At 39.2% G+C, this 12921-nt stretch overlaps 1 protein-coding gene across 10 annotated transcripts in view; it reads left to right on the top strand.

Moving 5' to 3' along the window:
• The window catches only part of LOC143031696 (arfaptin-2-like), a 37324-nt gene that overhangs the window by 2888 nt on the left and 21515 nt on the right, over positions 1-12921 (top strand). For 6 of the 10 annotated variants that reach the window (XR_012967020.1, XM_076195863.1, XM_076195861.1 and 3 more), the window contains 2 exons: positions 3784-4111; positions 11787-11873. Coding sequence is in view for 9 of the 10 variants with exons in the window: in XM_076195863.1 (XP_076051978.1) it covers positions 3784-4111; positions 11787-11873 (415 nt within the window). In the remaining variant the exon portion in view is untranslated. The remainder of the gene's footprint in view (positions 1-3783; positions 4112-11786; positions 11874-12921) is intronic. The other 4 variants (XM_076195864.1, XM_076195860.1, XM_076195866.1 and 1 more) reach the window with 2 other exon arrangements.

Below are 12921 nucleotides of genomic sequence, written 5' to 3'. Positions count from 1 at the left end.
CCAATTTTGTTGGTGCTCTGTGAGTGGTAGTATTAAGCTGTAAATGTAAGGAGAGGGCTTAATTTATTTTATTATTATTGTTTTCAGAATAATTACAACTTGCCCCCTATCTTTGCAATTTATCAATAAATCGAAGACGGGGTTGGGGAGCGGCACACACACACACACACACACACATTGGAATTACCAAAACTGGAGCAGAAAAGAGAAAGATCTACTGACTATAGAATCATGAAAGGAATGGAAATCCTTGATAGGAATGATTTACTAAAATGGGACAATGGAAAAACAAGAGGACACGAAAAGCAACTCAAAAACGATAACTATAGAAGAGATCTGAAAAAATAGCTTCCCATGCAAAGTGCTGGATACCTGGAATAATTTAGATAAAGAAAGTGTGTGCAAATACTATTCAAGATTTAAAAAAAAAATCTTGATACTGAAAGATACAAAGATGGGTCACCATGAGCATAGCTCCCTTCCCATATAATACAACTAGGTAAATACACACACACACATGAATTTAAGAGCAAACTAGACACTACAAGTTACAAAGGGAGGACACCATGAGCATAGCTCCCCTTCCCGTAAGATACAATTTGGGAAATACACACACACACAGAACTTAATCAACAAATCAAAAAGAAGAAATAACAATTTTGTACAACGCGGCTACTCCTTAGTTTACTTTTTTTTTTAATGCTTGTAACATCTTTTTCACTGTTATATTTTATTGTTTTATAATTCTGTAGGCTGTATATTTTCAGCAGTAAAGCTACTATACCTAATAAACCATATATTATTATTATTACACACACACACAAATTGGGATAAGAGAAACACAAGAGGACAGGGAAGGAAGCTCAAAAAGGACATTTATAGAAGAGACCTAAAAAACCTAAAAGACCTAAAAAAGAGCAGCTTTCCCCACAGAGTGGTGGATGTATGGAACATATTAGACGAAATAATAGTGTGTGCAAATACAATACATGAATTTAAGGACAAATTAGACTTGGCGAGATACAGAGATGGGACACCATGGGCATAGCTCCCCTTCCCGTAAAATACAACTAGGTAAATACACACACAAAGTGCAGATGAAAATTAGGTGAATTTTTGTCGGCTACAAAGGAGAGATTTACGGAGGGATAGACATCTAAATTAGCCGAAGGTTTGTCTTCAGTTGTAGATTAATGATAGGTGACTCTGGTTTGTAGGGGTACCAATAAAGTCCCTAAAGCAGGAGATGTCAGCCTTTTCCCCGTTACGTACCCTGAGCGTTGTCAGACCATCGACCCATACTCTCATGAACCTGACACAGAATATAGAATGATAATACATTAAGATTAATTAAATATACTGTACAATGGTATGCCATAATGGATATCAAATGGTTAAAACTGTAATGACTTTATTCATCAAATAATCATTAATGTAAGAAATGATGCTGTAACATTCTCGCTGCAAAGTTAAATGCGTAAGTAATCTTTCGCTTTTCATCTAAGTAGCCCCTGTAAACCATCCCACGAACCCTTCGAGTCCGTATCTCATGAGGAAATGAGCACTTAATTCTGGGGAAAGAAACGTATTAGAAATAATCAGATGGGGTCGTGTCCCATTGGGTGCTCGGTATTGGCAACAGGTGTGACCCTAATGATAAGCTAGAGGAATGATTAGAGTAATTGGGCCTGGGAATGATAACCTTCCCATTAGGGTGATTAATTTCGTAGATTATGCAAGATTTGTCCCATTCGTATCAGTGTTGCCACAAACAAGCAAGAAAAAAAATTCCCACAAGGAAATCTGCATTTCTACATTTTTCCTTGCACAAAGAAGGAATTGTTATAAAGGATTACAAAGGTGGAGCATGCTGACAGGAGACCTTTTGGTCCATAACTAGGTGGGATGTGGAAAAAAAATAAAATAATGATAATTTTTTTTTATAAGAATAAAGAAAATATATAAATGCATGGGTATAGTTAATAATAAACAAACAGGTAAATAGTAAATAATGATAAATTCACATATAACTAATAATAAATGAAAGTCAAGCAAATAATATAAAATAAATGACAGTCATTACAGCATCTTGCTTAGGTGTTTATGTAAACGAATCTTAACCCATTAAACTCCGATGACAAGATGTCTTGTCATTTGGTCAAATAAAACAAAAAATCATAATAAAACAACAAAATGTTTGATGATCAAACAGCACCAGAAAAATATGACATCATCAGTCCTCCTCCTCCTCGAGGAGGAGGACTGATGACGTCATATTTTTCTGGTGCTGTTTGATCATCAAACATTTTGTTGTTTTATTATGATTTTTTGTTTTATTTGACCAAATGACAAGACATCTTGTCATCGGAGTTTAATGGGTTAAAGCTTTGAACTGAACTACATTGCATTGCCTCTGTTCATTGCAACATATGATTTGCTTCACTAAACATCCCATGTGAGCTAATTTCTCAGACACAAATTTGTGGGAAATTCCCACAAAACAGTATCAGTTACTGGTATTTGTATTGACTAAGTTTTATGTAGTCGGTACTGTAGTGTCTTTGATGATGCCCCTATGGACCACAGTCACACTCTTTTATGATTGGAGACTAATGTAATCTAAGAAGAATGCTGATCGTTTTGAAGTTGTACGAACCTGATCGGATGTTGTAAAGGTCAGCTTGTAAATACAAATTGCATTTAACCTAACTTAAGCTTGTAACAAATTGTTGATTCTTTAAATGGGCTAAACATGTTAAAATTTGTTAATTCTTTAAACAAGCTTGGAAAGACTGACCATCCTTAGAATGAGCTTGCTAAAACTAGGCAAAACCCTAAATATTACATACATACATATACCAAAGGCTTTTCCTCCCTTACATGAGAGATAGCCAAAAGACAAAGGCATAGAAACCACTCCCACCCATTCTGTCCCCTATATACTCTACTTCCCTCGTGTCACAAGACATAGCACATCCACAGCAAGGCCGCTTCATTAAATCGGCGACCCCCTTCTCTGTCCCCTCACACAGAAAAGGAGAAGACGGGGAGAAATCCCTTCGGGCTGCGTCAAGTTATTTCTCACACCTACTCCCTCACCCACACCCCACTCCCCCTCATGCATCACAGCATCATCCATACACAAAATTTAGCTTATAAATATTAACAACCCTCAGGTATTCTGGGGTTGCGGATCTTTGTAAGGTCCAGTCGATTTTCAGCCACTTGATCTCTACGTCCCTGAAATCGTTCATCTTTTTGTGAAATTGTCCTCGAGTATAAAAGTGTTGGCTGCTGCAGTTAACAAAATACAAGTTTGGTGGTTCTTAGACAGGGGTGGGTGCACACACACAGGCCTTGAGGGACGGAGAACACAGATTTTCTCCTCTCTCTCTCTCTCTCCCTCTCTCTCCTCTCTCTTTCTCTTGATTGATTGATTGTGGTGGTTGCATGGAAGGCAAGTGGTGTCTGTTGGTAAGACTGTTTTGTGCTGGCAGTGCTGCTACTTCGTGATGCTCTCAGTGGAAGAAGCAAACGCTTGTTATTTGTGTACGTCTTTGGAGTGTTTTCTTACTTGGGTTTAGGTTGTGTGCACAAAGGGTTACTTTGTTTTGTAGTGTATTTTCTGACAGAGTACTTAAAAGTAAATGTGACTATGCACAAATATTACACAATGGAACTCTTATTGTTTTGCAAGGTGCACAATGTTGCCAACCCTCTGCATCCTGATGCTTCAGGACATTCGTAGATTGGGTTTTTATTGTATATTTCTCCACTCCACAGATGGCAGGCCACGGCATTGGTGCGATGGACGGAGACCTAAGTGAAGGCGGCATGCAGAATGTGGTGCTGAACGACACGGCGGCCCCCTTAGGGTCCACGCAGCCCCCTCCCCTGCCCCCGTCCTCTGCTACCAACAACTCCGCCAATGTCGGACTAGGAGGCGGGGGAGGCCAGCCAGCTGGAGGGGTAGTGGGTCAACCGCCACCACCACAGCTGCAGAGCCCGCAGCAGCAGCAGCAACAGCCGCAAAGACCCAATTCACTGCCACAGTACAATCCTGTACCTGCAGCTTCGTATGGTTCGCCAGGCAGCACGGCGACCAGCCCAGGTGGGGTGCGGGGGGGAGAGGAGCGGTGTATAGAGGGGGAATACTAGTTTCGTTTTATGCATACACATATATATTTATATATATGTGTGTGTGTGTGTGAGGAGGTGGGAGACCAGGAGAGAAGTATTGAAGAATTTTCCGGAAGGTGTTAGTTTAGTAGCAGCTTGTCGCATTGCACTGCGGATTTCCCTGAGATCAGAGTTTGTTTGGACACCATAAGTCCTAGTCCTGAGACTGAAATGACGTTTGGTTTTTATTCGGAGTGCATGAAGCAAAGGACGCCTTTTGACTACCTTCCTTGTATGTATGCATGAACTAAAGAGTACAAAGAGACAAGTTGAAGAGAGAGAGAGAGAGAGAGGAAAGGGTAAAGGTAGTTCAGCATAAGCTCACAATAACAAACTCCCCCAATTGTGGAAAACTTTGAATAGTAAACTCAGAAGTTTGAGAAAAAAATCCTGTTTCAAAGATAATTTGTTAAAAGGCAGATTCCACTGAATATCAGTAAGCTTGTTTGATCACATGTGGTTCTCAATCTTGCTTTGTTTGATTGTATTGTTCTGTAAAATTTGCTTTAGAAATACCATAGGAAAAGAATTGGAGAACGCTTGATTTTGTACGGCAGCAGTTAGTGATGTAACAGACGTGCTCCATGTAGTGAAGAACTAGAGTGTATTTGATGGGGCAGTTCTGTAAACTTTTCTAATTGTACTTTAGCTGAATTAGTTTGTTATATTGAGCTTGTACTGTAAATGGTACTTATTGATAGAAGAGAAAGCTGTGAGGTGGAGATGGGCAGATTATTTCAAGGAGTCGCTAATTGTAGAGAAGGATAGAGAGAGCCAGGAGGTCTTTGATAGTAGCCATGGGAGATGATAGAGATGGATAGGAAAGGGGAAAGGAGAACGAGAAAGCCGTTCTTAAGGAGGAGGTACCGTAAATGACAGTGGAAGAGAATGAAAGCTGTAAGGCACCTGTACTGGGTGGGTGCTGTCTGTAGTGTTTGCCGAAGGGTGGGATAGTAATAGTGGAGTGACTGGTGAGATTGTTTAATGTGTGTCTAAGTGAAGGAAGGGTGACTAAGGCGAACTAGAATGGACAATTTTTTTTTTTTTTGGGGGGGGGAGTTACATGTGGATAGTAGTAAAATATAATAATGGAAAGCAGTAATGAGTGGAATTCCACAAGGTTCAGTGCTTGCACCAGTAATATTTGTACATGTCAGTGACATGAAGGAAAGTACAACAGGCCATGCTAACATATTTGCTGATGATGCAAAAGTCATGAGAAGAGTGAGAAAGGAGGATGATTGTTGGCTATTGCAAAAATATAATATATATTATTTTTGCTCAGAGCCAAGAGTGGGAAATGGATTTCAATACCAAAAAATACAAAGCACTGGAGAACTCATTACAAGAGCAATAGAGGAGAAGGATTTGGGAATCTTGATGAAAGACAGCCTGCCACCTGACAGACATATCAACAGGAATGTGGGAGAAATGTATGGACTGCTGCTGAAGATTAAAGTGGAATTCCATTATATGGATGAAGCAATGATGATGAAAGACTCGTCCAAACCCTGACCCATCCAAGACCGGAATATGCATCAGTGGTATGGTCCCCACACAGAGTGAAGGATACAAGCAAAATCGAGAGAATACAAAGGGCAACAACCAAACTGGTCTATAGTCTGGCAGATAAACCATACGAGTAGAGACTAAAAGCACTGGGTCTACCAACTTTGAAAGATCGAAGAGAAAGAGGTGATGTGATTTTCCAGTATTCAGATCACTGAGGGCGACAGATTGCACCGACAGAAGGGGTCTTTTGATTAAGAATGGTAGGAAGGGCTTTACCATCTTCAATACATGTTACATATTCACATCATTGCACATCAGGCTGCCTGACGTACAATGTTACATTACAAAATATAAAGTTAACACTGTTATACTTATTCTCTTTCACCCTGAATAGATATAACAACACAAAAAATGTGATCAAGCCTGTTCACGGAATACGGGGGTCACTCGGCTACAACAACAAAGTAGACATAATCAGGAAGCCGACACCGGCATCCTCGTATATCCCACTCACAGCTCATGATACTCACATAGGCATCATCTTTTTCAAGAGGTTAAGAGGTCATGAGAACAAATTAAGAAAGGCCGCATGTCTAAAGGATGTGAAGAAATACATTTTCTGTATGTATGAGTACTTGGAATAGCTTAGAAGGTGATGTACCCCAAGCTTGAACAACACACGAATTCAGATCTAATTATGATAACTGGAAATCAAGGGTATAGGTTACACTGGAATTGTACATGTCTTTGAGGTAGCTGGGCATGATGAACTGGAGAACATGAGATGGAACTACTTGATGAACTTTGCTCCTTTCCTGTATACTAGAATTAGGTAGATACAATTAGGGTAGATAAACACATATACACAACAGACTAGATGTGGTGAGATACAAAGATGGGTCACTAGGAGCATAGCTCCCCATCCTGTTTAATACAGCTAGGTAAAATACACACACACACACACACCTCTATGAAGGGTATGGTGCCTTCACTATATAATAACGAGTATTTGTTAGAACACGGATTTAGTGATTTGGAAGGAATTTAAGTACATAAATAATGACTTTGTGCCGGGCTTTCTGTAGGAGCTCGTGTCATGAAATACAAGTTTTCATAGATTAGAAGAAGGGAGAGTCACTGCGTAAGTGAAGCGGCCCTGCTGTGGATGCACTCTGTCTCACTACGTTGCTTCTGACTCGGGGCAGTGGGCGGGATACAAGGATGACCCGTCATCCACAAGGAGCTAAGATGAGAGGGAGGGAAAGGGTGGTGGACGGGAGTGGAGTGAGTGTGTCCTTCGGCTGGCTACCTCTCTTGTAAAGGGGGAAAAACCCTTTGCATATAGTAAACCCTCAGTATAACAGACAATATGGGGACATGGGTCTGTCATTATAACCGAGTATTCTTTATATCCAATGGAAATACCGGACAGATCCGTTATACAGTATCCTGAAGTTTGTCCGGTATTAGAAATTAGGATTAGTAATTATAGTAAACCCTCGATGTAACGGATGATATGGGGACGGGTCTGTCATTATATCAGAAGATCCATTATAACCGAGGATCCCTCGCTATAACAGATGAAAATCCGTTACAGCGAGGATTTGTTCAGTCAGATTTTTTGTCTGTTATAGCCAATATCCAAAATATCGAGATTCGTTATATCGAGGGTTTACTGTATAGATAGATTGATTAGAAATGGGATTTGGTTCCTGAACAGGTTAAATGTTTTAGTATGTATGTAATGGTATGCATATACTGAGTGTAGAGACAGATGTGTGTTGCAGAGCCCCGACATGGGTAAGTGCTGCCACCCCGGGGCGAGTCCAAAAGTACCCCCCACACACACAAACACGCCCCCACTACCACCGCCTTCCACATCTGATGGTCACTAGCACGATTCATATATCCCATTCATCCACAAAACAACGTTTATACACACTTCATTCATACACACAACTCATGATGAATATATTATGCATGAAAAGTACTTTAGGGGGAATTTGCTTTACCTCTTTTCCAAGGCATTGCAACCCCCCCACCCCTTCCCTTGTCGGGGCCCTGTGTAAGGGTGAGAACTTATGAGATGGTTGTTTTGTCTGTTTGTACTCGGTATTTGGACTTTATATGCAAGGCTGATGACGTATTTCAAGATTGCATGTCTCGGGTTTGGCGGAAGACGGGATGTTTTGTTATTTGCGCTATTTTAAGTTTGACCAATGTCAAGGGAACATTGATCAACGACTTGGTGTGATTAGCACGACAAATCAAACAACCAAATGCGACTTGTTGCACTTTTGTGAATTGGCCATACCCAGTACCTTCTCGTAGAGTGTTTACATAAATGTTTTCTTTTCTCTCGGTCCCCCCCCCCCCAAGATTTTATTTTTGTTGTACTGCTGCTTGTTGCTAAGCACTGATGCGAACTTGAATCAGTTGTTCTTTTTTGTACGTAATTGTGATGTTCTACATCGATGTCGGTGTACTGCATGATGTGTGCCTATGTTGTCTGAGTAATCGAAATTACGTTTAACCCATTCAACTCCGATGACAAGATGTCTTGTCATTTGGTCAAATAAAACAAAAAATCATAAAACACCAAAATGTTTGATCAAACACCAGAAAAATATGACGTCAATCCTCGCTTCGCTCGCGAGCGAAGCGAGGACTGACGTCGTATTTTTCTGGTGTTTGATCAAACATTTTGGTGTTTTATGATTTTTTGTTTTATTTGACCAAATGACAAGACATCTTGTCATCGGAGTTGAATGGGTTAATGCAATCGCCTCATCTCGAGGTGATCGCATGCCGCTGTATTCAAGGACACTATTTGGGAGTGGTAACCGTGAGCGAGAACATTGGAAAATGTCTTCATAATGTTTATTTCCCCAAACAAGAAAATAATGTTATGTTTTCTGGTATATGTTGCAATTGGAAGGTTGTGGTCTATTAAGTGTTCGGTTACCCGGAAAAAATGTACTTGAATACAGCAGGCATTAATTGTGTTTATTTATTTTGTCTTGTTTACAATTACTATGTATTTATTCATTTTATCATTTGGCATTCCAAAAGACTTTATTTTTCCATGTGGAAGGGAGATTGCTCAATCATAACATATACATGCCCATCACTCCCCTCACATTCATTTGTCTACCATCCCATTCAAACATCTTGTGGCGGAAGGGGACATCCCTGACCTACACCTAGTGATGAAAAAAAAGAATATCAGAGTAGTTTTTTTACACTGCCATTCCAAAAGACTTTATTTTTCCATGTGGAAGGGAGATTGCTCAATCATAACATATACCTGCCCATCACTCCCCTCACATCCATTTGTCTACCATCCCATTCAAACATCTTGTAGCAGAAGGGGACATCCCTGACCTACACCTAGTGATGCAAAAAAAAAATATATATATATATCGGAGTAGTTTTTTTACACTGCCAAAGTTGCTCAGATATTAATATTGAGTATATAAAAACAGGTGCAAGTTTGGCAGTGTTAAAAAATGAAAAATAAAACAAGAAATTTTACCATTTTTTCCCAAAAAATCTGATTTTTTTTTTTTTTTCATCACTACCTACATCACACAGCTTGTGTCAGCAGCAATGCATTAAAACAGGAATGACAAAAAACTCATCAAAACCCTGATACATCCAAGACTGGAATATGCATCAATGGTATGGTCCCCGCACAGAGTGAAGGACATAAGCAAAATCGAGAGAATACAAAGGGCAGTGACCAAACTGGTCCCCAGCATGGCAGATAAACTGTAAACTCTATTCTCTCCCCCCCCCCTTCCGTTCATTTATTAGAGAGGTTTACGGACAAGACGAAGAACGCCCCCTCAGGCTGCGTTACTTCCTCGTCCATTGCCCATCCACTCGGAACTTTTGCACTCTCTCTTCTTTGCTCAACAGGTACTCCTCTTGCATCCCTTCACTTTTGATGTAACAACTTGTCTGATTTCTTTCCACCTGTTATCTGCCTCACATCCACAGAACACAAGAATGGGGGAGACTGCAAGAGACCATAGAGCCTACACTAGGCAGTTCCATGTCCCTTACCACCTGTCATCCCATCCATAAAGTTATTGAATTTTCTCTTGATGATGACAATTAGGTTTAACACCACAAACTCAGCCCTATCGGGAGACAAGGACGATGCCCCTCACAGTGAACTTTGTAGCGTTGAATTTAACAAATAGTTTGAGCGCTTGCTACGTTGTTACAAATTCCATTCCATTCGTTAACCACTCAGTTGGTGAACCATTCTTGCACATTTCCTTCTTTAACCCAAATTTGTCCAACTTGAACCCATTACTACGAGATCTGCCCTGTTGTCTTAATATGATGACCTTGCCTATGTCACCCTTTGACCCATTTCAATACCTCTATCAGATCACCCCGCACTCTTCGCTTCACCAGAGTGTAAGTTAAGGTGCCTGAACCTGTCTTCATATGCTAAATTTCTGAGCCCATGTATCATTTTGGTGATTCTCCACTGTACTGCTTCTAGTGAATTAATGTCCGTTCTATAGGACAGAGACCTGAAGCGTACTGCATAATCGAGGATGGGTCTAACTATCGCCATGTAGAGTCAAATATTGCTGACGTTATCCATTTTTATTACAAGTATCTTACTTCATCTTGAACACGACAGGCTTCCTCTCCTTCTCAATCAGATTCCACGTCTGCTCCCTCGTATGATTTTCTCGTCGCATTTATCCCCTGTACATCTCTTTGCTTTAATTTTCACCCAAATTTATTTTCAGTCTATCCTCTAAGTTGGTTGCTTATATTTTAGTTGCTAACTTAATTTTATTTAGTGATTAATTTATTATTAATGATTTTTTATTTTGCTTGTCATGAATTATTTTATGATATTTGAAGACCTGCTAGAAACACCAAAAGATTTATTGTAGGACAGAATTTAAGGTATTCTGCCAGATTATGCTTTGAAGCTGTGCTTTAGTTGGTAAGTTTGCTGGTGTTTGCTATATGAGGTCTTAAAAGTTTGTCATTATATTCTAAACAAAAAATACTTGTTGAATGTGCGCACTTTGAAAACAGTATGTGTATTTGTTATCATGGTTGCTACAGTTATGTTCTTGCGTGTTTTATTCTGGCTTGCGTTTGGTTATTCTGGTCGTCTCGCGAGTATGGATCTTGAGCTTTTTCGGACGTGGGACCGTAGTTTAACTCTTTTCACCTGTGTGACCTCAAATTTAGGAATATATTAAACTCCGATAACAAGATGTCTTGTCATTTGGTCAAATTAAACAAAAAATCATAAAACACCAAAATGTTTGATCAAACACCAGAAAAATATGGCGTCAGTCCTCGCTTCGTGTGAGGACTGACGTCATATTTTTCTGGTGTGTGATCAAACATTTTGGTGTTTTATGATTTTTTGTTTAATTTGACCAAATGACAAGACATCTTGTCATCGGAGTTTAATGGGTTAAGTTAATTCCTTTTCATTTCGGAATGCTAATATTTCAACAATTTTGACAACCCCATGAACCAGTTATTCGGCATTCTTTATAATTGAAGAGTAATCTCAACTTTTAAATTCTATTCCCTGTGTGTCATTGAGTCGGTAATTTAGGGATGTGAGTGACATCCGTATGGATCCGAGTCACAGAAATCTTATATGATCAGAAACTAATGTCCATTCAATTTTTCTCTCTCTCTCTCTCTCTCTCTCTCTCTCTCTCTCTCTCTCTCTCTCTCTCTCTCTCTCTCTCTCTCTCTCTCTCTCTCTCTTTCCATTACCTGCTGTATGAGAGTCATTGTTAGTTTTCAGGGCTTTAAGGTCGTATTGCCTTATTGACCTGGTTGACATTTACAGACCAGAGGTCTTTAACTGCTGATCTCGGACTCCTGGGCTCCCCGACATGTCACCCTTGGCCACAACAACGCTCTAGTCAAGGTGAAACTTGCAAGGGGCATGGCTGTAGCAACAGTGTAACCAAGTTCAAATGATCTTTGAGACTTACGTGTTATACCAGTGCATAGAAAAAGTGTGAATTTATGTAAAGTTTCGAAGAATTGTTTAGGTTTCGGATTGATGTTTGGATTTGGTGTTCCAGTTGCACAATCTGTGTTGACTCTACTCTGCTTAGGTATGGACCCGCTTAGTCCGTCTGACGGAAGAGTGTGCGTTCCCACCAGAGAAGGTGGGCATGTATGCTTTCATTTTTATTTTATGACTTTTTTTTTTTTATATAGTTGCATTTATTTTTTTTTAACCAAATTGGCATATAAATTGACCCTTGTTTTTTTATTTATTTAAATCTTTTGTCAAGATTCAATGTTTATCCCCAATCCATTGCGTGTCATGAGTCTTCAAAGTTAGCACATGTAGCTATGTAAGCATATATGTGTGTTTGTGTGTGTGTATATCTATATGTATGTATGTATACATATATATGCATGAGAAATCACATGAACTCATGATTTTAAATATGCGGAAAAACCACCAAGGAAAATTGTAAAATGAGACTGAGCGCTATTGTCTAGTTGACATCTTCAGGGTATACACAATGATAATACAAACATGTTTGCATTGTCAATGTATATACCATGAAGATGCCAAAATAGATGAAAGCTGCTTGGTCATCATTTTGTTATTTTCCTTGTTGGTTTTTCTGCATTATATATATATATATATATATATATACATATACATATACATATACATATACAGACGCTCCTCAACTTACGTTTTAGTTACGTTCCGAACGGCCGAACGTAAGTTGAAAATGAACGTAAGTTGTTACTGTACTATACATCCGTAAATTCTATTACCATATCTTATAAAACACCCCTAAATGATTAATTATACACATAACATTGTAAACTAATAACATTAATTTCAAATAAATTAAATTCAAGCAACATAAATTGAGATGGTGGAGGAGGAGGGGGAGGAGGAGGAGGAGGCAAGGCATGTTCAGTTTGTCGTTTGTGCAATGCAAACAATGGACGCAGCGTCGTGCGCAAGTATCGTTTGAACTACGGAGAGTGCACTAAACTAAAAAATTCACAAAAAAAAAAATTTACATTTTTTTTTTACAGTCAGTTCAAACGTAAAATCGAAAACACGTAAAACGAATGAACGTAAGTAGAGGAGCATCTGTATATATATATATAAATATATATACACACACACACACATATATACATATGTTTTTTTCTGTCTTTTCTTATGTAGCTGATATAGAA

This window comes from Oratosquilla oratoria, chromosome 12 (genome assembly GCF_046742065.1).
Source record: "Oratosquilla oratoria isolate Oo_2021 chromosome 12, ASM4674206v1, whole genome shotgun sequence".
NCBI classification, from domain to species: domain Eukaryota; kingdom Metazoa; phylum Arthropoda; class Malacostraca; order Stomatopoda; family Squillidae; genus Oratosquilla; species Oratosquilla oratoria.
This window is presented reverse-complemented; position numbering and strand designations above follow the sequence as displayed.